Here is a 23,948-nt window from a genome sequence, read left to right as displayed (position 1 = left end):
GCCGGCATTAAATGATTATCACAAAGACGATCAGGACAGGGAAATTCCTTCTGTTCATTGTGAAGCATCAGGATTGTGATTCACTTCTGCACTTCTCTTCATGTGTTGACTTTATTACAGAAAAGTCGTTCTGAGTTGAGTCGAGTTTCCAATCTGTCCGGTCACCGCTTGTGCAAACGAACACGATATTGTGATAATATTTCTCCTGAGGTCTTCTGTGTTCGCGTCGTTCTTTGTCGAGGATTCTTGCGTCTCATTTCACACCTGAGTGAAAACCTTAAAGAAAGAGAAAGGCTGGCGGCGGCTGTGGTGAACTGCAGCCCGGCTCCGTGGGACCGACCCTGTTACGCAGGAGAAGCCTCGTAACGAGGGCCAAGAACATCTCGTGGCTTGTGGCCTGGACTTGACGTGGCAGTAGATGGAGAGGGATGAGGGGGGGGTTTGTGGCACTTTTTCTCTCATTGTCTGAGCTCTGGTCTCTCAGCTGATTTATCCACGGAGGCAGTTGAATATCTCGGCGGCGGATCGGCTCCCCCTTGTAGAGTTTGTGTTGTTGCAGGCCGGATCCCCTAATGACTCAAACTGTGCCGTCCCGCTAATTGTTTTGGAGTTCCTCGTTTGCCGGGGGGGGGGTTTCCTGGTTCGGAGCGCTGGGCTGTATCAGTCCGCTCCAGCTGCTGTCGACCTCCGTGGAACAGGAAACCAGTTCCTGGATTACTTCATATCAAACACCAACTTCCTGCTCATGTCACACACACAGAATAACAAAGAGTCTCCCTGACTACGCAGGGCCTCACGGGGAAGTAGCACCAAAGCTCTGAGGATATCCAAAGGGGTTATTTGGTTTGTATATGGAGTTATAAGTATATGAGAATAAAGCTTTTATATCCAATACCTCAAATATGTATTTGTATATGTATCTGTATTCTCTCAAATGACCAGAAGAGGGCGACTTCAATACACAAAGATTTAAATTTTTTAAATTTGGTCATTTGGAGTCAAATAAAGTACCAAAATCCTTTAGGGCGTGGTTAACTTGTCATTGAGTTATCGGGCTCTCTGTCAGGCTCCACCCCCTGCTCTTCCAAATATGGTTACTTCTGGTTTCAAAAATCCAAGATGGCGCCGGACAAAATGCCAAAACTCTCGGATTCAAATGGCAGCTCACAAACAAAACGCCCACGTTCTCCCCTTCGGAGTTACGTCTTAAATGATAGAGTAGTTTCTTTTCTCAAAATAAAACTTAAAACAAACAAACAACCACTGTGACAGACCCCGCTCGGTTTGCTCAAACGTTTCTCTGGAGCAAATCAATGGGGTGCAAAGAGCCACATGACACAGATGTCACACTGGTGCAGCTTGGGCCTATTTTTAGGATCTTTGTCGTACACACACTCACAGATCAATAGATTGAGTCCTTTTCAATTAGATCCTCCGCATCAGATGTGACGGCCCAGTGAAAAGTGGGTCATGGCAACGGACACACAAACAGTAAACGCTGTGGCCTCAGCTGGACCAAAGCTTCACTGGCTAGTTCTCCTTGGTTTCACAGCAGAATAAACATCTTTTTTAGCAGTTTTTCGAGCTGTTGAAGCAGCTTCTCCACATGTGGCACACGCTGTGGTGTAAAATATCTGAATGCCGTAACTCATCTGTGATCCTGAGATCTGCCAGACAGGTCTGACGACGTCTCGGCCTCCTGGCTCGAAGTTAGTGTTTTAAAGTTAGTGTAACAACGTCCCCTCGAGGTTTGGAGTTATCCCTCCACCTCCAGATGCTCGGGAGGTCACAGCCGGATCAGCCAGAGGAGCACAGGTCAGTCGGTTCAGCCTGAACCGGAGCTGAGCTCTGTTTATCTCTTCATATTGGTCCGATTCTCACATTCACGCGGCTGCCGTCCTGATGTGGTAGAAATCCTCTCGTCTCACCGTTACCACAACAGAGCAGATACTGATGACGAGGCCGGACACAGTGATTTAGAGCGTCAGGATAGAAGACGCCACAGCAGAGTTTCCTCCTCGCGGCCCAGTTCAGCACCGAGAAACCAGTCTGAGACTCGCACCTCGTCTCCAGGGCTCAGTGTTGTCCCTGTGTTTCTGTGACGCTGTTATCAAACCTCCCAGGAGATCGCCATGTTTTCTTAGCACCTCCACCTCATCCGTTTGTTGACGACTTACTACTTGAGGAATCATGAGTTTATCAACATATATTATAACTGTTATCTTGGTGGGAGGATCAGAGAGAACAAAGTGAATTCTGGTGCAGATCGGGATCAGGGGGCAGATCCAGGATTTTAAAGATTTGCCATATTTTCTAACATCTTCACTTATTTCCCAGCGAGTAATTCTCTGATCTCAATGATAACACACATGACACATTGAGGGAAGTGAGATTTCTATACTAAAGTCATGTGTAACCGACCGATCAGCTGAGAAAAGCTTGATTATCACACTTTTTTCAGAGTGATGATGACACACGTTTGTGTTTTGTTTTTTTACCATGGTAGCCTCCCACGCAGGGTTTGTGTGTGTGTGTTAGTGTGTTTGTTGTGTGTTTGTTGCGAGGCGTCCACACCCCCTTGTCTTTTTTCGTGATAGGAAGTGAGAGGTATTTCTGGTAGGAAGCGGCTGTGCCAGTGCTGGGTCACCGGGGGGGGGGGGGGGGGGGGGGGGGGGCTCCGCTGCCTGTGATGAAAATACATTTTATATAAAAGGAAAAAAAGTCCCTCCATTGTGTGTGTCTGTGTGTGTGTGTGTCTGTGTGTGTGTATATGTGTGTATTAGGGGGATCTCAGGTTTCCAGATTGCTTTTCCAGCGTACAGTCGCTCGGAGGGAGCTCCTCTCCTGCTGGCTTGGATTCTCAGGGTCCCCCCCCCCCCCCTCATATTTCTCCTCTTGATCCTGAACCCAGACGCTGATTAGAAAAGTGAGAAGCAGATTAAAAGAGGAGAAACTCCAGGGACTGAGTTCCCAGATGAAAACAGTAAACGCTCATGACAGAAGGAGCCTCCCTCTCCTCTGTGGTGAGACGGAGAAAGATGGTTTCCTTCTCTCCGTGTTATCGGTGGATCTTTGTGTTCCTGCGGTGAGCCGGCAGCGTTGCTCTCGGATCGTCTCACCTCTGTCGGCACAGAGCGGATTCAACCCTGATAAACAAGTGCACCTGGATCCTGCACAGACCACAGGAGGTTGCATCATCTCTCCTGATAGCAAACATCTGGGGATCTCCGATGTGAAGTGATTTGATTCCGTCGGCTCTGAGGGAACAGCAGGAGACGGGCTGTGACTATACAGCTTGGAGGATTGTGTTCCCACAGGTGGAAATGGTAACTTAGAGTCACATGAGTTAAAGTAATAGAATAACAAAGAGCTCAGCAAATACCTTCATCGAGGTCCTTGTGAAACCACATCGTAATCAGCTACTTCCAGATTTCTATTTGGATCAAATTGCACAAACTCATAAATATCAAGATTCATGAATTATTCTCTTCAAAATTGGTTAAAATTACCAGAAATTCCGAAGAAAGTGAAAACATGTCCTTGAGTTTTATGGGTTATTTCTTGGCCAATGTCTCTTTCTTCCACCGAGTTTCATGGAAGAAAATTCACTAGTTTTATCATAATTCTGGAGACAAAGAAATAAACTAGAAAGTCACTCAGTTGAGCACATATCTCTCCCAAGGCCCAACAACCTTTCAAATCAATCAAATTTCACACATTCATAGATATTTGTTCCCTAAATTTGTCAAATTTCCCTGAATGATTCTCTGGAAAATTGGTTAAAATCTAGAAAAAAGAACTCATTAGTGGATCCACCTGAGATCTGGATCCACTCCAAAGTTTAATCTTTTGTGTTAAACCGTAGATTTTGTGTGACAAGCGAACAGGGGGTGAAAACATAACCTCCTGTAACCTCCCTGTGGGTAATCATCACCCGACTCGGCACTTTCCATCTGTTTTATAACCCTTCAGCTCATTGAGCTGTTTTTTCAGATCCAGTTGTGTCATGTTTGTGTTTCACTGTTTTCAGAAGAAGGTAAAAACAACAACACTGGTCACTCTTTGCCTAACACAGACAAAGATGGCCGACACTTTGAGATCTGAGAACAAGGAAAAGAAGCAAATATCCGACTTATAAAACATCACAGCAGGTTTTAATACGTCAATATAATGTTTGTTGCACCTGGGAAAACAAATCTAGTCTGGCAGATTTTCTTTAGAGTTTTCAAGATGTTATTCAAACAGTAAAATGTCACGAGTCAATAATCATCGATCAAAGTTCAAGTTGGAAAAGTCTGTTATTTTCTAAAAGCTTCCTCTTGCCTGTGTCTGTGGTTGTGTGTGTGGTTGTGTGTGTGTGTTTGTGTGTGTGTTTGATGTGATTTTATCGAAGTTAATAACTCAATCATCAACATCAACAGATTCTAAACTCTGATGGAAACAAGTGACTCAAAGCCCAGATGCATTTGTAAAGGTTCTTGTTCCCTTGTTCCCTGTTGTGTCCTCCGCCCGTACAGATGTTCTGCTGCTTTGTTCTTTCTTTGCGACCTCCTCCCAGTGACCGTGTGCGTTTCTCTCGTTTCCTCCACAGTCAACGAGATCATCAGGAACGACCTGTCGAGCGTCACGGTGCACAGCCACGCGTAGCTTCCTGCGCCCTCACGCAACTGACAGTAAAAACAATGCCCGGGCCACAGCGTGCAGGAAACAGCTGAGGGAAACTGAAGAGGAACAAATGTAAATGTTTTGTCCAGACGACCGGGGTCCAGACGCGTGCCTTGTTTTTCATATATTCCGCCTTTTATGCAGAAATTATCCAAGGAATAAATCCCATGACCGAGTTCTGAGTATGTAGCACCCACAGCTGCCTGCCACCCCGCCCCCCCCCCCGCTTTTAGAGGACCAAGAATTGTTTTATACGTTTCTTTTATTTGTTTGTAAATGACCCAGTGCCTATGTGTTTGTGTAATTTGTGTATGTACAGTGTCTGCGGTGCTTCAGTTTGCATATCTGGCTTGAGAGAGAGAGAGAGAGAGAGAGAGAGAGAGAGAGAGAGAGAGAGAGAGAGAGAGAGAGAGAGAGAGAGAGAGAGAGAGAGAGAGAGAGAGAGAGAGAGAGAGACACAAGTGCCTTCGACTGGACAAGGGAAAAGTGTGACCTCACATTTTTAAAACCGCAAAATTTAAAATTACACACATTTTTTATACATGAGTGAGATGATGCAACTTTAGCCAGATGTGACAATTATGGGGTGGGGGGGTGGGGGGTGATGGTAAATGCTCAGAGACGATTTAGCACAAGCACAAACAGATCATTAAGAATTAAAGGTGAAGGGGGAACAATGTCCATCATACAGTCATATTTGACATTAGCTGACATTAGCCACCAGAAGCTACAGGTCGTAAGAGACCAAATAAAGTCGTGACTTGTTTCCAAAGTTGCTTTCAATCATCGTCACGTCTGTAGGAACTTTAACGATTAATAAAAGTGAGTGTTTTCCAGTATTCACAGGCGACAATCAGCACTTAACCACTAAACCTGTGGTGGGAGTTTTGGAGTTTTTTTTCTGTCATTTGAAGTCAAAATGTTTCAGCTCATGTTTCTCAAACCAAGTCGCTTTACCTTGATGCACTATCGACGATAACGAGTCGGGTTTTTTTAGATAAAAAAGCAAAAACATTAAATGCACGACAAACCGACTTTAACGGTGAAACGATAAAAACAATCATCTCAGTTGTGACGAAGCTCGACTCGTCTTCCTCCCTGGAAGCTCGACTCGTCTTCCTCCCTGGAGGCTCTGGTAGCGTCGCTCCAAGAATGTAAACCAATCAGCGTCGTCCAAAGAATCCGTTAACAACGGGGAAACAGCAATATATGAATTCTTCTGTGTTTTTGTATTTTCATATTTATTCTCTCAGCATGTGCTCTGTTTATCCGTGTTTATCATACAGCTTCTTTTACATGGTTACTCTTATACAACACACCACATACACACACACACTCTTTCCCAGTTCTCTGTGTATTTATGAGTCTTAATTCCCGAGGGGCGTGAAAGAAGAAGCCATACCGACGTGTTTACCAGGGAGTTTTTTTTTTTTTTTTATCGTGAGTCTGTAAACGCTCAGTTCAGCTTTGTGTTATGTATTGTGTGTATTTGTCAATAAATACGCCTTCATCTCTTCCATCTGTGTAGAGTCTGTCTCCTCACATTAAATATTAGAGCGACCACGAGGGAGTTCTGGTATTTCTCACGCCACATGTATAAATGTGAGCGTGTAAAAATGAAGGGTACTTACAGAAGTATTTGAAACTGCTCCAGGAGTCGGTCTCTGCCGTGACAGCAGCTGTGGCTACAATGTTAATCCAATGGGGCAACTGCGACACTCCCAGGGATTTCCTCTGAAAAGGGATTTTTCTATCATCGATAAAACGCTCAAATTGTCTTTCTGGGTCTTTGCTAAGAGTCCAGTAACAATTCAGGTTATTACTAAATAGTGGAGAAACGGTGGGAGGACCTTTTGTGGACTGTAGCAGTTGCCCCCCTTAAGATTTAAAGTCATTTTATAGCTTCTGTGTTAAAATCTTTTGAATTCTAATTCGAGATATTTACCCAATAGATGTTTTAAAGTAGAGAATCGTTAAAAACAAAACTGGTACGTTTGTAAATTTAATATGATATAAAACTAAATGAGAACAACGTGCAGAGAAAGGCTTGAAACCCAGAAGGCCTCAACATGAAATAATACAATTCTAATAAAAGAAAAGTTATTTAGATAAACTTGGGTTATTAGAAAAAACGTATTAATCCAAAATCTGAAAATCAGCTATTAAATAATCTGCATTTTATTACTGTGGATAAATGAAACCATCAAAGGAAAAGTGATTTGTTTTTGAGTTCCTGTTGGATTCAAATCACTTTCTCCTTCATCTATAAACTTTCTATATAAAGAATCGATACCCTGATGTCTCCTGTTCTGATACCATTCAAGCTTTCTCCACGACAGGGGGAGGATGTACGAAGTCGTGGTGCACACTGACACCCTGTGGTCTCTCCTATAATCATATCACACATCATATTTTACTCTTTATTCTTTAATCTTTAAATACATTTTAATTATTCTAAACCCTGGCATTTATTTTTCACGTTACTCGTGTCACAGTCGGCTCCCACACGGAAACTCGGCTGTTATGAAAATCAGGACGTGTTCGAGTCTCAGTTTGTGGGTTTCGCTCGACGCCCTCGCACCTGTTTCAAGTCTATTAGGAAAATCAGATGTCAGGAGTTTATAAATTTATTTCTGTTCCCGACTCTGACGCCCGAGCAGCAGCCGAGCAGCAGCGGGTGAGGCTTTATATTAAATTCATATTAAGAGTTTCATGAATTCTTTTATTTTTTGGAACAAAAGATTTAAAACAATATTCAATAAGTTCAGTGTTTGTTCTGTTTGCTTTCACTCCTGTTTTTAATATTTGTTGGGGAGAATAAAGTAGTTTTTCTTTTATTATTTCAATACTTTATTATTATTTTAGTGCAGTAATCTGTTTGAATCTGTCTCAGCTCAACATACTTGTAAAGAAATTGAGCTAAGATTTAACTTTAAATGCTTACATGCTGACAAGATTAAGGGAAATTGAATAGAAAATAATGTATTGATGCCTCAGAAAATGGCAGAAATATAACAAACAGCTTCAGGCATGAACAATTTCAATGAATTTCTGTATTTGTATAAAATCCGCAGACTTTTACAAGAGGAAATTATAAGATCCTAATGATTCCTCTTCTTTCAGCTCTGATCCACACTCTGATAAGATGGAGTTGACTGGTCAGCTCGCCCCTCTGAACTCCAGCAGTACAGGTTGTGTGTGTGTCCAAGATAACATGTTTTTTCTCTCACTGGTCGACTTCACCACTTTTCTCACCGGCCAACCTGTGATGGTCACGCTGCTCTGGACCATGCACACCTCCGGGAAGACTCCAGACCTCCTGAACTGTAGCTTAGCCATTTTCCACTACTTGCAGTACTGGATCTCCCTCGTTCATCTCTGCCTTCTCTTTCTCGTGCGAGAGGTGCAGTGGAAGGTCTTCGACTTTCTGCTGGTGTACGCACAGACCGGAGGGCCCATGAGTTTGGGTTTCATCTGCTTTCAGAGGTACGTGGCGGTGATCTACCCGACGTCCTACCCTCTGCTGAGGAAGTACAGATACAAGGAGGTGTGTGTGGCGACGGTTTGGATCTTCTCTGTGTTCTTCGCCTTCACAAAGGCTTTGGATTCAGATTACGTCATCCCTCTCGCCAAGGACTTCTTCAAGAATGTCCCGTTTGGCGTGATAATGTCCATGACGGCTATGACGGTGCACTCCACCATCAAAACCGTCAAGATGCTGAAGAAGCCCGGCCCAGAGAGCAACAAGATGAACCCGGCCAAGAGGAGAGCCCTCAACGCCGTCCGAGTCACGTCCTTCATCATCTTGTATTTTTACTTTCCAGTCATTGTGATGGAAAAGATCACATACACATGCACCTTCGCCTGCAAGACAGCACCTTTCAGTTTCCTCCTGTTGTCTGCTGCAAGTGTTGTGCATCCACTGTGTCACCTCTACACCCTGAGAAAGTTCCTCACCTGCTGCAAGTGGGAGGAAAACCCCAAACTGACCTCAGGCCCCTGAATAATGTCATTCACCAAGAGCCGCAAATTAATACCTGCGAAATCGTCAATGTTAAAGAAAGTGATGAGAAATTCCTGGATCAGCACCGAATGTAATGGTTTCCCTCTCGACTGATTCATGAAAATCTGAGCTGTGGTTTATAATCCTGCTGAAAAACAAAACCATGAACCAACAAATTATTATGACCAACGAGGTCGTAACAAAATTGTCTCATCACCTAAACTCAGAATTAGAGAACACATCGATATTTCTGTATTTATCTCATATTTTTTTATAATCATTACCAAAAACGATCAGCAGCAGGTCATCATCTTCTAGAATTAAGATTTTAGAGATAGTAATTATTTGATTTGAGCTTTAATGAGTTACATGATTGACTTTCTAATCAGTTTTGCCGTTCTGGCTTCTTTAGGTTCCCAGTTTGGTTTGGAAGTGATTTTAAGATTTCACTGATCACTCTTATGTGCTGTTATATATTCCTATCGTTTTTATTCATGTTTAATGTTTTTATTTGATGCTGTTTTCTTATCGCTTTTATTTCTTTTACTTTTAAATCCCTGTGAATACAGTTGATATATAAATAAAGTTATTCGTTCATTATTGTTATTATATGATATTTTCATGATGGATATATTGTATAAATTAAGATTGCTTCATAGTTTTAGAGTTGATTTGAGTTGATATATTGTTTTGCTTCTGTTGTGTTGAGGATGAAAAGATGAACCACAAATAAGTTGATGTTTTCACTCTGAGCTGCAGACAATAAAACATTGTGTCTACAAATGTCACAAATAAAAGACACACGTGTTGCATGTTTCTTCATTAATAAGGGTTTATACCTTTATGATGTGATGTGATATATCATCAGTAAACAACAGGATTAAAACACATCTCAATACAAAAGTTATTCATTCAGTTACAAGCAAACCGGTAAATTCAAATAAACAAGTTTTAATCTACAGACAAATGAGAATGAAAAGCTTCACACAGTTTTAAGACAATGAGGTAAAGTAACTTTGAAATGGTAAATAAGCTTCAATATTTTGTGAATAACTTTAATCACTATTTGGATTCTATACTCATGTTGATGATTTGTCTGTTAAATGGACTTTCACTGCTGGCAGATGTTCAGGATTCAACAAATGTAAATAAAGATCTACAGACACATTTATAACAAAGTATATATTCACATTACATCGTACTTTCTCGTGTTTTTCTAATAAATGAAATTCAAACGTACGTCACAAGGAGGAAAAAGTCTTCACATGATTCTCACGTGGCTCCCCCTGGAGGTCAGGAGGGAAACCAGTGTGTGCTCGTGGTTCAGGGACACTTTGTGTTACACGGGTCCCCTGATGAGAAGAAGCTGTACACGCTGACCAGTGGAAACATGGTCACGGCCCCCAGCAGGGAGCCCAGCTGCACCACCGCCCCGCACCACACCAGGGCGCTGTGGCCCTCGTCACGCAGGATCACGCCGATGATCACCTTCACGTAGGACAGAGTGAGGATGAAGAGGATCCAGGCCAGCACCTGTGGGGCGGAGACACAAGGACATTCTCAAACTGGATTCCTTCCTTCATCTCGTCTTTTCACTGGTTCATAAGAAGGTGTGTAACTGGAGAGTGTACTCACTATGATGACACCGCCCGAGGTTTCATTAACCAGCAGAGGACATGGACTCAGCACCGCCGTGCCCATTATGTAAGCTCCAGCTCCGCTGCCGACCACGGTGAGAGCTGCCATTATCAGCAGGGATCTGTGGAGGCAACACAACACAACACAACACATCATCACACAGTGTGAACCGTAACAGTCTGTGGAGAGTCTGAGTGGTGCAGGCGCAGAGTGCATCTAAATGTTCACTGGACTGAATCGACAGTCGCTTGAATTCAACCAAGTCGCATCAGATCATAGATTTTACTCGTAGCAACACATCTGATATGTTTCCTCAAGATCCGTTAATCATCCTCTGCAAAACTGGTGAAGATCCCATCGCAGTAAAGTCAAGTAAAGTTCCTGGATGAGGCACAAACTTCAGTTGGCTCCTTCGAGTCTCATCTTTCCATCGAGCTCTGGTGGAAGCTATTCACTTGTTTTCGTGTAATTCCGCTGGCAAACAAATAAAAACAAATCAACCAACAAACTGAGGGAGAAGCACGACCTCCTAACGAGGTGGTTCTTTGAATTTCCCCAGAATTAAAAGTTCTAATCAACATTTTCTAACTCATTGTCGGTCTCTGGAAAACTACATTTCACTTATTTACATTTGTCTCTAGCGCCTCCTGGGGTTTATCTTTACCGGTTGTTTTTTGTTTGTGCTGAAGCCTCAAAGGCTAAGTTGTGATTTTGAGGTTATAGAAATGAGTTTCTGACCTTATGGGGAGGAAGAGGGCGATGAAGCAGGCCAGCGGGTTGGACACGGCGGCCATGGTGGCTGACAGGTGGTAGACCTTGTTCCCGTACGGCAGGCAGGAGTACGACTGCACCGAGGGAAGCACCACGTTGGTCAGAGCGTTGGTCCAGGCCAGAATCACAAAGATGTAGAGCACCTGCATCCAGCTGTAAGCCCCGGTGCCAAAACTGCTTCGGCGATTCTGGTTCTCGGGTTCGTACGGATCCATCATCGTCTTCTGCTCGGCCCACTTCCTGTTCTTGTTCGATTCCTCCTTCACGCCGTTTGTGTAGCGGCCGGTGGGATGCGCTCGGGCCACGGAGGGGTGGTAGTTCAGCAGCAGGAAGGCCACCAGGCACACCAGCATCATGGCGCTCAGGAAGAAGAAAAACTCCTCGGGGGAGAAGTTTGCTGGTTGATACTGGGCCTGGAGGTCAAAGGTCACAGAGCCGTTCAGGCTGTGGGTCAGAGACTGTGTGCTGTTCAGGCAGCGGACCACGCCAACGCCCTGGATCAGAGCCACCAGAGCAGGCAGCAGGCCGCTCACCCCCTCCCCGATGTAGTAGGTGGTCAGATACTGAGGCTTGAGGCGCATCATGAAGGGCAGGAAGGTGACGGAGGACGTGCAGTCCACGGTGGCGAGGAAGAAAGTCAAGACGAGGAGGGCGACGCTGCGACTGACGCCTGCCACGACCACCGTCTCCTTCCAGAAGAAGCCCAGCAGGAAACTGGCCGCGGTGCCCAGACCGATGATCACGTAGATGACGGCCGTCTCGTTCAGGGCGCCGGGCCGGAAGCGATGCATCAGGGTGACGAAGAGCGGCCCCACGTTGGCCATCTGGATGAGGATGGAGAGGTAGGAGGGCAGGTACCAGCCCTCGGGGATCTGGGGCACGATCAGGGGCAGCTCCACCCACAGGCCGTTGATGGACACCCAGGAGCCCATCCCGAAGAGACACGCCAGCAGGTGCGTGAGCAGAGACATGGTTCAGAGGGTTCCTCTAGAAGAAGACAAGAAGTTTCTTTGTCAAAAAGATGCCGACTCAAACCTCACAACTGGATTCGGAAAGTTTTTCAGCCGCGTGGATGCAAGATGAAAGAGATCACATGTTCCAAAAGTTTGGTTTATTGTCTCATCGCTAAACTGATCATTCTGCTGGACTGTGAGTTTAGCTTCATGTCCGGGCAAGTCTTTAATTTGTCTAATTTAGAATCTGCTGCTCTCAGAGTGCTAACTAGTCAGTCAAAAACAGCCTTTGGCCATCTATTAGCATGCTAAAGTTAGCATGTAGCTCAAAGTGCCTTTAGGCCGCCGCACTGCTGACTCTTTGTCTTCTTATGTAACGGATGTTAAACGTTATTCTTTATCTATCCAAGCCATAAACTATACAGCTGCTGGCTGTTGCTCATTGTAGAACGTTTAGTTAGCCTTCCTCAAACACTCGGAAACTCTGCAACAAGAACATTTGGCTGCAGAGATATAACGTTTCTAGAAAAACAACGCACAGAAACATTTCCTGATTATGTCAGACTTTGTTTTTTAACTAGAGAACAGACGACGCTGGTCCGAGTCTTAAGTTAAAAGTTCAAGACACAATTTCTCCAAGAGGAACTTATTAGATGTAATCATTTGAAAATAGGTTTTTCTTTACATTTGAAGATCTCAACCTAAACGCTCTAAAAACAATGTGTTCAAACATCAAATCAAAACATATTAGTAAAAGTGATTAGATGGTTAAAGATGAGCGATAGTTGTAAAGTCTGCTCACGGTGTGGATCCAGTTTGTCATTATAGTTTGTCTATGTTCTCATGAGGAACAACAACATACAGGCGTGTGTTTGTTTGTCCTGAGCGGAGACTGAGGATCAATCCCAGTGAGTAAAAACCAGTCAACAAAGGGTTAACTCAACATTAATATGTCACCAGGAGCAAGCATTCTCCTCCAACTCTTCCTAAAGGTTCAATCTGGGACTCCTACATGTGGTTAATGTGTATTGTTTATTGTCTGAAGACACACTCTCTTCTGTCCTCGTTAGACGTCTGAGGCAGATTCTCAGACGTTCATATGAAACATTTTAGATTAAATGCTGAAAACCCTCCGGTGCAAAGTGTTCCAGTTATTTGATTTGATCGCAGGCAGCGTGTGGGTTAAACCTCAAACATGGAGCAAGACCAGCTGCTATACTGGTGACTATTATATAACCTATAAGAAAACATCTGACCAGTACATTGTTTATTGAAAAAGAAACCATAGAGGCAAAAATAATACGAAGAGTCCTGCGTTGTGAAGAATTATCAATTAGTTCTGGAAATGCAATCATAAAGATCCAAAAGAAATGTCTTTGATAAGTGGACACATCTAGAACAAAACAATATAATGTATAAAATCTGCAAAATATTAAAACATCAATAATAAGTAGGAAACAAATTTGAAATCTATACTTTTCCTCCTTTTCTCTTTTTATAGCAACTTCAAATGAATAATGTAAAAAGATGAAAGTTTGCATCTCTGACGATACTCACTCGTGTGGTGGAGAGATCTCTGCAGAGAGAGAGGAGCCACGGTCCTGTGCAGGGAAGTGTGTGTGTGTGTGTGTGCCGGGGGATCAAACCCTCCTGTGGACGAGTGGGTGTGGGACCATGTAGCCAACCATGACAAATGTTTGGTTAACTAATCAGAGTCTGAACCTCGAGCTCCGTCCCTGTCAGGACCTCAGATCACCACAGAACATCCCGATCACCGAGTTGTGTTTCCTGAGGCGACCACACATCTGAGGGAGCCACTCAAGAATCTGCAGGATTTAATAATTCTGCTTAAGGGGATCATGGGAGCGGAGGTGTTTACGGCCCCTCGGTTGCACAACAACACAATTCATCGTTTGAGTTGGCAACGCACAAAGTACTAGAAATCCCTAATTCATTGTTGCAGGAAAGAAAACTGATTATTGTAACGTTATGTAATCGCTTAAAACCTCTAATTACCAAGACGGATGTGAAATAAGTCCAGTGATCACATGCTGACGATCGTTCTCCAAGAACAGTTTGACATTATTTGCTTTATTATCAAGAGTTAGAGATAAAAAATACACTATTTCTGTTACACTTTTGAATTTGAAAAAGGTTGTGTTGTTGTGAAAATGTTGTTACACTTTGGACGGTCAGACTGGACGTCTAGCTCAGGCTTCGCTTGGAAAAACTAAACTTCACCAACGTCTGAAAAGTTTAATTTAAGTCAAGTTTCTTTCTTTTTTTTGCAGATTTTAAGAGTTTAAGTAACAAAGATTATTTATAAATTTTTCTTTTTATCTTTGTGAATTCCACCTGTGGTGACAAAGTACTGCAAATGATTAGTAACATTAAAGTACCAACGCAAAAAGTCATATCGATCCACTTCATTATTTTTTTTTTATTTCTACATAAAATAGAGAATTGTTTGTTTTTCCTTGTTTGTATGAAATCTAGTATTATTCTATTACATACTACTTCACACTGTATTAATCTTAACTGAGCTAATATCAGTGTTTGTTTCTAAAATAAACAAAGAACAGTTTCAACAAATCATCTTTGTTCACCAACATTAGCTGTTTAAGGTCACAATGTGTGTTTACATTACAATCATTTAAAAAAAAAATCAACAACAAAAGGCCACATTCGTGAAATTCACATTGAAATGAACCTGATATTATTGAAATGATAAAAAACAGGATTTCAGGCAAGTTGAGGCACGTTTGAACAGGTGTTATCGTTTCCCGATGGTTCAATGTAGTGAAGCATCTGTTCTGAGGTCAGGTAACAGATTTAACTCACTGGGTCACAACTCAAATCAAAGATTGACTCGATAAAAATCCCTTGCTTCCAAAAAAACGTCCACTAATTGCTTTGCTATTCATCACGGACAGATAGTGTTCCCTGCAGGTGGCCGAACATCCCAGAATGAACAACCAGCAAAAATCATGTAAAACTATTTTCATAAAACATTACGAGAAAACAGAGTTAAACATTGTTTGAAATAAGAAACGTCACAGCGGCTTTGATAGAGTTTGTCTGAAGTCACGGTTTCCACACAGTAATCCTGACTCCTGCCTCGCTGAGCCGTAGATGAAGGAACAGGAAGACAGACATTTGAAAATTAGATAAAAAACAATATGTAGAAGTTTGCATCCTTCACAATACTCAACACCAGGAGCAACAAATGTGGACGAACAAGTTCACGATTGTGTCCCTGAGTAAATAACTTTTCACATGATCCAAGAGGGGAATACGCCATGTTACAAAAGGAACACACAAAGCTCTTGTGGTGTAACTGCAAAATACGTGTTTTACATCCCCTCGGTCATGAGCAGAAACACAGAGCTCCCATTATCGTGATTTCATTTCCCTCAGGATCGGGGGGGGCCTCGAGTCAGGGGGTGTCATGATCCTCCGTAGATCTGCTGTTTCCCTCAGGAGCCTAAAAACCAAACAGTCTGTGGGAGCCATGGAGTTTCTCCTGTTAACTGCAGTTGTCCACACAGTCCTGAGCGCTGGAGAACACGTGGTAGACGTTGATCAGGGGGAACATGCTGAGGGCCCCGATCAGGGAGCCGGCCTGGATGAAGATGCCACACCACAGCAGGGCAGCGTGACCCTTCTCGTGAAGCAACGTCCCAATCACCACCTTCAGGTAGGAGAAGAGGCCGGTGAAGATGATCCAGGAGACGACCTGTAGGGGGCGCACACACAAGGCGGGTCAGAAGTGCACTTGGGGAACAAGGAGATGCTTCTGTGTGATATAATGATCGGCCACCGGGGGCAGCAGATACTTCATTATTCTTATTCAGATTCAGATTTATAAAACTCAATTCATATACAGATTTCTCAATCAGCTTTTATTATGTAATGGAAAATGGCACTGATCGATGTCTTATAACCGATTTGACTGTTCTCTGTGCACTTAGCTGATACAACATCACTGTCATCCACTTCCTGTTGTCCTTTACTTGTGCAACTGTGTGCTGGGTTTGTTTCCTCTTTTTGTAACAGTGGTCCTGTCTGTTCTCTGTTTCGTGTCCTGTTCATCACATTGTATAAAAACCTTTTCACTTCTCGTGGTTGCCCTCTGAGCCATGTCCTGTGTAACCCTCTGCAGAGCGAATAATTAAAAAACTCTAAAAGGCAACTCCGGGCTGAGAAACTCATTATTTCAAATCTAAATTCAAAATTCTTTAATCCACGTGTGTCAAATAAAAAACTTTGACTTCTTGACAACCGAGCCTCGACATGAGAACTCACCACTAGGGCCACGCCAGCAGGATTTCCCAGGAGGGGGGGGCAGGGGCTGAGAGCTGCTAGCGCCACGAGGTACGCAGCGAACACCCCCCCCGCTAAGGACAAGAAGCCCAGACCCGTGGCCGTCCTACGAACAAAGCACAGCAGGAAACAAATGGTCACAAACATCCACATTAAAACGACTACACACAGTTTTGAATGCGTCTGATTGCACATGATCTCACCTGAGGACAAAGAACATGGCCAGGAAGCAGGCCACGGGGTTCGCTATGTTGCCAAAGACCACGGAGAGGTGATAGGTCATGGTGCCGTAGGGCAGACAGGTGAAGCTCTGCACGGAGGGCAGGACCCCGTTGGTGAGGGCGTTGGAGACGGCGAGCAGCACCAGCAGGTAGATGTTGTGCGATGTCCAGAAGGTCTGAGCCGGTGGCTGCAGCTCCTCCACCTGCACCTGCTCCTCAGACACCGGCGTCCCTCCGTTACTCAGGGGGTGCGTCTCCTCGCCGTTCTTCACCTCCTCCGCGGCGTCGGACACCTGGGGCGGTTCCTCAGGCGTCGGTTCCACCCGCCTCCGCGTCAAAGCCAGGAAGCTTGCAGCCGAGATCGACAGCATGACGAACAGGAACCAGAAGAAGTTCTGGACGGGGAAGCTCTCCTCTAAATACTCTGGATGCACCGTGCCATTCAGCGTCTTACACTCCAGCTTGCCGACCCCTTGTCCCAAGGCCACGATGCACGGGAACAAGGCGCTGAGGCCCTGACCGATGAAGAAAGTGCGGATGTACTGGGGCGGGTAGCGGAACATGAACGGCAGGAAGGTGACGTTGGACGTGCAGCAGACCAGGGACAGCACGAAGGTGAAGAGCAGGAAGGGCAGCGACCTCTCGTCTCCCGCTATCGTGACCGTGTGCGACCAGAAGACGGCGAGCAGAGCGGACGCCACCATGGCCAGCAGCTGGATGGCGTGGATGAGCAGGCGCTCGTTCAGACGCCCCGGAGCACAGTGGTGCGTGATGGTCACCGCGATGGGACCCAGGTTCCCAAACGCTATGAGCACCGAGAGGGAGGCCGGAAGGTTCCATCCTGAGAGGAGAGAAGGGGAAAACCAGTCAGGGTCATATTTAAAAAAAAAATATATATATAGCATGTATATATTTTATCCGTTTTTTTGTATTTATTATTAAATTTGTATCTGTGTTCTCTCCATCTGAAAAGGTTTTTTCTGATACTTTGATAAGATAATATTTAAATATACGACTTGATAATTATACGTGATGACTTTTGACCGGTGGTTGCAGCCTGTGGTCGTCAGATGTTAGATGAGAAGATTAATGTACTTGTTGTGGTGGAAAGTAACTAAGTACATTTACTCAAGTGCTGTACTTGATGATGCAATATACTAGCAAATTTTATGTATTTTCCTCAAGTATTTCCATTTTATACTAGTTTCAAGCTCCTTCGCAATATAACATATTGTACTCCAATACTTATATTTGGCAAATGCATTAATACTTTTCATACAAAACATATTATAAATTATAAAATTTGGTCCAGTTCTAAAAGAGTCTTTCTTGAGGGTTGTTGTTTGTGTATCATTGAGTCAAATATAGTTTATTTTTTAAATAAGTGATTAAAATGGTAAGTGCCATAAAAATATCCTGTTAAAATATTTGATATTTAAATTATAGTTCTGAACAAATGGCTGAATTGACATTAAAGTTAACTTTGCTTCTTTGTTCAAACTATTTATACTTTGTTTTATCTGTACACCTTTGATACTTTGATTTATCCTAATATTGCATAATTACTTAACTTATTTCTTATTTTATTATTACTAGCTCGTTTTACTGTTTTAGCACCGAGTGACACCACAAAGAAAAGACACGAAAACAGAAGAATCACGAGACGAAGTCCTGAAGACAACAGACACGCGCGTGGCGGGAGGAATCACCGACCTTCCGGCAGGACACGGACCACCACCGGCAGCTCGACCCACAGACTGTTGACGGAAATCCACGAGCCCATGGCGAACAGAGCCGTGAGCGCGTGGGTCACCGCGGCGCTGCTCCACCAGCGGCCGGACATGGTGCCTCGGACCCCGGCCACAGGAACCAGGAGGACTCGGGGTATGTGTGTGTATGTGGGCGGGAAGTGGTCTCGCGTGGACGGAAGCGACAAGTGTGTTGGTCCCACGCGCGGCTACACGAATGGCGGACGTCCCCGTCCCGTCCCCTTCTTCCTGCTGCCTTCACGGACCCCTCGTGAAAACCAGCCACATCGTTTTTAAAGGTCAGATATGGGACGTTGTATTAATATTCAACATGAGTCAGATGGATCATTTGTTATTATTTAGAATGAGCCTTTATGTTCAAAGCGGGTCGTGTTCGCAGAGGCAGACATGTGGCTCCACTGTGGACAAACCACAAAACTATCTTGTTTTTCTCTTATTTTACATGTTTATACATTTTTTGTGTCATATTAATGCTTTTATTTGTTCAGGTTTTCATGTGACACAGCTGCTTTATATTGTTTCATTTATTTTTGAAGACTACCTTGTTTCCAATCACCTGAAGTCGGCTGCTCGTCAGTGATGAAGTTTATTTATCCATGAAGCTATTCCCCGGGGGGGTTCTAATATTTGTCATAATACAAAGTCTGTTTCCAAACTGAATAGTCAACATAACACATTCTTTAACTTAAACTTCTCAGTCGACCTTGGCACAAGCCTTTCATAACGTTATTGTACAAGGTTTAATAGATTTCAGTTTTACAGATGCTCCTGAATGCATCATAGGATGGTGCGGTCGTTTTAACTACTGGGGACAACTAATGCGGGCGGTACTTCGTTGATACTGATAAATGGTTAAAACTCTGGGAATTTATTGGATAATTCCGTCTTTGCTGGAGACAAGTTGTTCAATCAATTACAAAAGATGTCTCCACCGGCACCTCCTTCAAATCCCAGTGGGTCTGGGGCCCTCTACATGGATTATAGTTAGACACAATAAGGAAAAAACAAACATACCTAAACAAAGACCCCTATAATCTCTTTATTGACCACCTCCTTTTCTTCAGGGTCTGTCAGTAAAAGCTTTTATAAGCGTGAACTCACTGACATGGCTTCTGGATGTGATGCAACCTCAATGTCCTCTGTGCCCCGAGGAACTAGAGCCGAGGCTGTTCTGTAACATGTAACTCTCGAATCGAGGAGAAGACGTTTGTGTAACTGTTCCTACTTTAACACAAAGGTTGACAAAAACAAACAAAACAATATATATATATAAACATAGGAGGGGTTTATTTTGACAGTGATTCATTGATTGAACATATTTTAACTCTGCATGATCACAACAGGTAAACTCTTGCTCTAAACGTATATATATATATATATACACACGTTTAAATGCGGTTTCTTTGTCTTCCAGGGAAATGATAACTTCCTTTAAGTCTTTTTTCTGTGTCGGAAACAAAGTCAACAGCCAAACAAACATGAGCTCACTGGTGCTCAGCTCAACATGATATAAACAGAACGATACATAAGTCGATCCTATCTCTGCACGAGTCATTCAACAGCCTCTGTCAACCCCCCCCCCCCCCCCCCCCCCTCGTGCTCCTGCCTTCTCTCTGCTCGGTTGCAGATGCACTCCCTTCTCCGAACACTACTTTAGGTATGACCTTTTAGGAGCCAAAACCAGAGAGAACCCAGGTTTAATTCTGGGAAGTGCAAGCTTCAGCTTCAAAACCATCTGGGTGGAGTTGCGGAAAATGCCGTTCAAGTGTTTGCTGGTGTTGTTGAGGATCATCTTCTGGTAAAGTATCTCGCAGCGCATCGCTTCTCGTTTCTCCAGCCGGTTCTTTCCGTCGAAGCGCAGCATCATTCTGTCCACGTCCTGCTGCGACAGGCACGGCCCTCCGTTGGTCCTCACTGTGGACGTGATGTAGATACTGTCCATGTTCTCCTCCGTCTCTTCTTTTACTCGCACTGACATTGCTCTTTGACTGCTGCTTCCATCATCTTGTTGGGCAGAGTGTGTATTCTTCATAGCTTTCCCACCGGAAGACTCATCAGAGCTGTTATCCAGCGAACCAGGCCGGCCTTCTTCTTCCTGAGAGCTCTCCAGGGGCAAGCTCTTCTGTGAGGAGGGTTTCTGGGACTTGTCAGATCTTTTCTTCCTGTAGGGGTACACATGGCTGATGGGATATTTCGCCATCAGGACGGAGAACGTGCAACTCGCCAGTTGCAAGCTTAAATCTGGTGAAGGGAGTTGGGAAAAGGTTCCTCCCGGCAGGAAATTCTTCAGGTGATCCTCAGTGACGCCTGCGATAATCTTTATCGCCCTCTTCAGGCAAGCTTTGATCAGGTCCCGATTTGTGTGCCACTCGCCACAGTAATCAAACACGCCATCAAAGGTTTTCTCCTGCGAGGGGCACTGCAGAAAAACGTTTGTAATCTCCTCCGGCTCAAGCAGAGTTGAAGGATCTTTGGACCAATCGAGGAACCTTTGGTAAAGACGGAGCATGTACTGGCTAAAGAGCGAGAACTCGCCTCCACTTTTCAAAAGCTGCCAGTACGGGCCGAGGATTTTGCAGTAGATGATGGCCAGGACGCACACAAGGCACTGAATGATGGAATCATTGGCGTCAGCGGCCACGCTCTCCAGAATGACGTTGGAGTAATTATCGTTGTTCAGTGACAGCACGTCAGAGAAGAAGAGAGCGACCTCCTTGTGATGGTGGACGAGACCCGCTGCGGCTTCGAAGTAGTTGTTGAATTTGTTTGAATGAGTTGCTGCGAGTTTGGACGGGTTGTTCTTCTCCTCACAGAAGGCGATCCAGTGACTTTGGGAGTTCTGCCAATCCCTGTTTCGAGGGCTTAGGATATCAGAAGCCATGTGGATGTAGCGGGAGGTGGCACTTTCTTTCAGATTCACAAACCCCTTGAATTTTGGAAGCTTGTCACGGCCTAGATTCTCTCCCGCTGAGAGAGTGATCTCTTTTTCAAAGTTCAAAATGTGCTGCTCCACTGCATCGTGCACGTCAACAAGGAAATTGGCGTTGTAGTTTATAAAGTTCAGAGGAGAAACCAGTGAGATCTGATTACTGAGCGAATTGACCTTGTTCTCAAACTCTGCCATGGCTGGATGCTCCTTGCACGTCTGAGCAAAGTGATTTTTGAGGAGATCGTAGGAAACTTGTTTGCATTCTGCGGTTTTCCCACCGAACACTTTTGACAGCCTGTGAACAGACATCATTGTGATGTCGAGCAGAGACAGCGGCCGTCGGACGTCTAGGATCCCCTCTCCGCTGCTGGATCCTTCCGGACTCATTTCACTTTCTTCTCGTAAAGCGACGCGTTCTTTCACTGTCACTTTCTTCACGATCCCTCGGTCCATCCCAGAACCTTCACCTGGCATGATTTCAAAGCTCTCATATTCTTCCTTGATTCTAACTCTTTCACCATTGCTCTCTCTTTTCATGCGTTTCTTCGGAAAAACCTTGGGCTTTTTTTTCCACTCCAGATCAAATGGACTTTGAAGCAGATTCTCCATCGCTAAATTCCTCCTGTGACTTCTGGTTTCATAATTACGGTAGCAAAACTTCACCTTTTTTATCCTGGGTTTCAGGACTTTATAAGCAGCTTGAATATTCCCATTCTTGCAAAACTCCCGGTTGAAGTTTCTGAGCCAAGTTACTAGGATGACCGGGGCGAGCTTCTCCCTTGCGACAAAGTTGCTCAACTCAAGAATCAATCCGTTTGTGACTTCAATCGATTGCGCTCGCTCTGAAAAATCCCTCATTTCCAAAAGATGTGGCCGTTCAACTCCAATGCTGTCGCAGATGGGGCCAACAAAGTCAAAATTGACATCCGATGCCATGAAGGTCCGCCTCGCTTCAGTTCCAAGGCTCAAAGTCGTCGCGATGCCTCTTTCAATTAACCGACGGAAGTCGGCAGAATAGTGCCTGGGGAAAATGTGTTTCAGCCAACTCACAACGGCAAGCCACGGGAAATTATTTTCCTCTCTCATGATTCCCACTTGCATCAGAAGTCTGTTCTTGCATTTCGTCTGTTCAAGTTCCAGCCCTTCCCCCGTCTGAGACCCGATGAAATCTGCAACAAGCTTCCAATAGTACTCATCTCCTGGAAAGACAGAGAAGACAGAAGGTGATTAGAGAGAAAATACTTCAGAGGTGACAGCGCAGCTTTTGAATGAAGTGGAAGCAAGGATGCTGTGAAAGAAATATTCTTACACCAACAATAACTAAGTTATAGATAGTAAGCTCACAGTCATTTTACTACAGGGTCAATGTTTTCATCTTACTCAGATTAGCTTCAGCTACAACTTCTTTTCCCAACAGAGAGAAACTTTCGCACTCCTCCACTGGGTTCTGTGAAGTTTAAAAGAGGAAAACACATTAGTAAAGTTTCAATCCTCACAATCTGTAAACCTCAGGAAAAAGGGAAATGTAAACTTCATGATAAAATGCTTGCTCGTCATTTCTAATTGTCACCAATGTCTAATCACACAGTCAATTTTTAATATGTTGTTAAATGTACATCAACACTTTTATATCAGCCCTTAGGAGGATTGGACTATTATTGCCATTTTTAATGCTTTTGATTTACACCATAAAAAAGACAACACAAAAGTAAGACAACAATTATTACAAGCAAAACTGCATTAGAGACAATTACAAGAAGCAGATTTACTTTTCAGTCAATGTCGTTAGAGCAGGTAGAAGAAACCGAACAGAAACAAGAGTGGTACCTTCTGTGTCGTCCCCGAAAACGAGTCACTGCCCCAATCCTCCATTTTCTCCTAACAGAGAAGACAGGTCGTTAACAGCTTGCTGCATGTATTTTTTTTTAAGTTAGAGATCATTCTCCTTAACTTCCGTAACTAATTATCTGACTAGTTTAGATGAATTATGTTATGTTGTAATGAGACAACACAAATATGAGGCGTTCCCTCATCAATCAACACAACGGAATGTGTTGAGACAGGAAGAAACCGCTCAGCTCTGTGGTGCAATAGTTAAATTAAAATAAAAGCAAAGTAGAAAGAGCTGACTGTAAATATAAATGTAAAATACAAAACAAAACTATATACAGTTGTCAGTCATGAGTTGAGTGTGAGTTTAGGAACCTGAGGGTGGAAACGTGTGTGAGCCACAACATCTACACACTTTGTTTCCTGTTAAACAAAAACAACACAAATCAGTCCACGTGGTTTAACTGGCTCTGACACAACTAAATTTAAAAAGATTCTACACAACATCTGCAAATGAGAGACAATTATCAAATGCCCCTCTGTATGCTAATGTTAGCCTTGGGAGCTACATGCTACAAAAGTTAGCGCCAACGCTGAGCTGCGGGGGAACTGAGCACAACACACAACAATAAACTTGACAACAACACGGGAGCAGAGCAGCTGAGTTGTTTCCGGTTAGTTTCATGTGCAGAAACATGAAAAAACGATTAAAAGACACGAATTAAAAACAATGAATTCTCACCACAGGCTACACAACACCCTGGCTCCTATCGTGGCGGAGGGGCACGAACAGTGAGCTCAGAAGGTGATTGGATAACGAGACGCTAAACAGCCTCTGATTGGACA

The 23,948-nt window shown here is 43.9% G+C and overlaps 4 protein-coding genes across 4 annotated transcripts in view; 1 reads left to right on the top strand and 3 right to left on the bottom strand.

Annotated features, from left to right (window-relative positions):
• nfatc1 (nuclear factor of activated T cells 1) overlaps positions 1-6,165 on the top strand; it is a 33,441-nt gene extending 27,276 nt beyond the window's left edge. Inside the window, exon 10 of the mRNA XM_062409703.1 lies at positions 4,592-6,165. Coding sequence (XP_062265687.1) covers positions 4,592-4,647 — 56 coding nt within the window. The 3' untranslated portion in view covers positions 4,648-6,165. The remainder of the gene's footprint in view (positions 1-4,591) is intronic.
• Positions 6,166-9,470: 3,305 nt separating this feature from the next.
• Positions 9,471-13,780, bottom strand: si:ch73-196l6.5 (riboflavin transporter 2). The gene is made up of 4 exons (XM_062409720.1): positions 13,588-13,780; positions 11,045-12,064; positions 10,304-10,427; positions 9,471-10,201 (listed from the first exon to the last, which is right to left on the bottom strand). Exons 2-4 carry the CDS (start codon positions 12,046-12,048, stop codon positions 9,992-9,994), a joined length of 1,338 nt encoding a protein of 445 aa, XP_062265704.1. The 5' UTR covers positions 12,049-12,064; positions 13,588-13,780; the 3' UTR covers positions 9,471-9,991.
• Positions 13,781-14,625: 845 nt separating this feature from the next.
• slc52a2 (solute carrier family 52 member 2) lies at positions 14,626-18,628 on the bottom strand. The gene is made up of 4 exons (XM_062409721.1): positions 18,288-18,628; positions 16,557-17,415; positions 16,336-16,459; positions 14,626-15,766 (listed from the first exon to the last, which is right to left on the bottom strand). The coding sequence occupies exons 1-4, from the start codon at positions 18,415-18,417 to the stop codon at positions 15,557-15,559; spliced, it is 1,323 nt and encodes a 440-aa protein (XP_062265705.1). The 5' UTR covers positions 18,418-18,628; the 3' UTR covers positions 14,626-15,556.
• A 1,289-nt stretch (positions 18,629-19,917) lies between these two features.
• LOC133972315 (uncharacterized) lies at positions 19,918-23,883 on the bottom strand. The gene is made up of 4 exons (XM_062409702.1): positions 23,845-23,883; positions 23,100-23,150; positions 22,653-22,719; positions 19,918-22,471 (listed from the first exon to the last, which is right to left on the bottom strand). Exons 2-4 carry the CDS (start codon positions 23,142-23,144, stop codon positions 19,992-19,994), a joined length of 2,592 nt encoding a protein of 863 aa, XP_062265686.1. The 5' UTR covers positions 23,145-23,150; positions 23,845-23,883; the 3' UTR covers positions 19,918-19,991.
• Between the last annotated feature and the right edge of the window lie 65 nt (positions 23,884-23,948).

Source organism: Platichthys flesus, chromosome 17 (genome assembly GCF_949316205.1).
Source record: "Platichthys flesus chromosome 17, fPlaFle2.1, whole genome shotgun sequence".
NCBI lineage: Eukaryota > Metazoa > Chordata > Actinopteri > Pleuronectiformes > Pleuronectidae > Platichthys > Platichthys flesus.
This window is presented reverse-complemented; position numbering and strand designations above follow the sequence as displayed.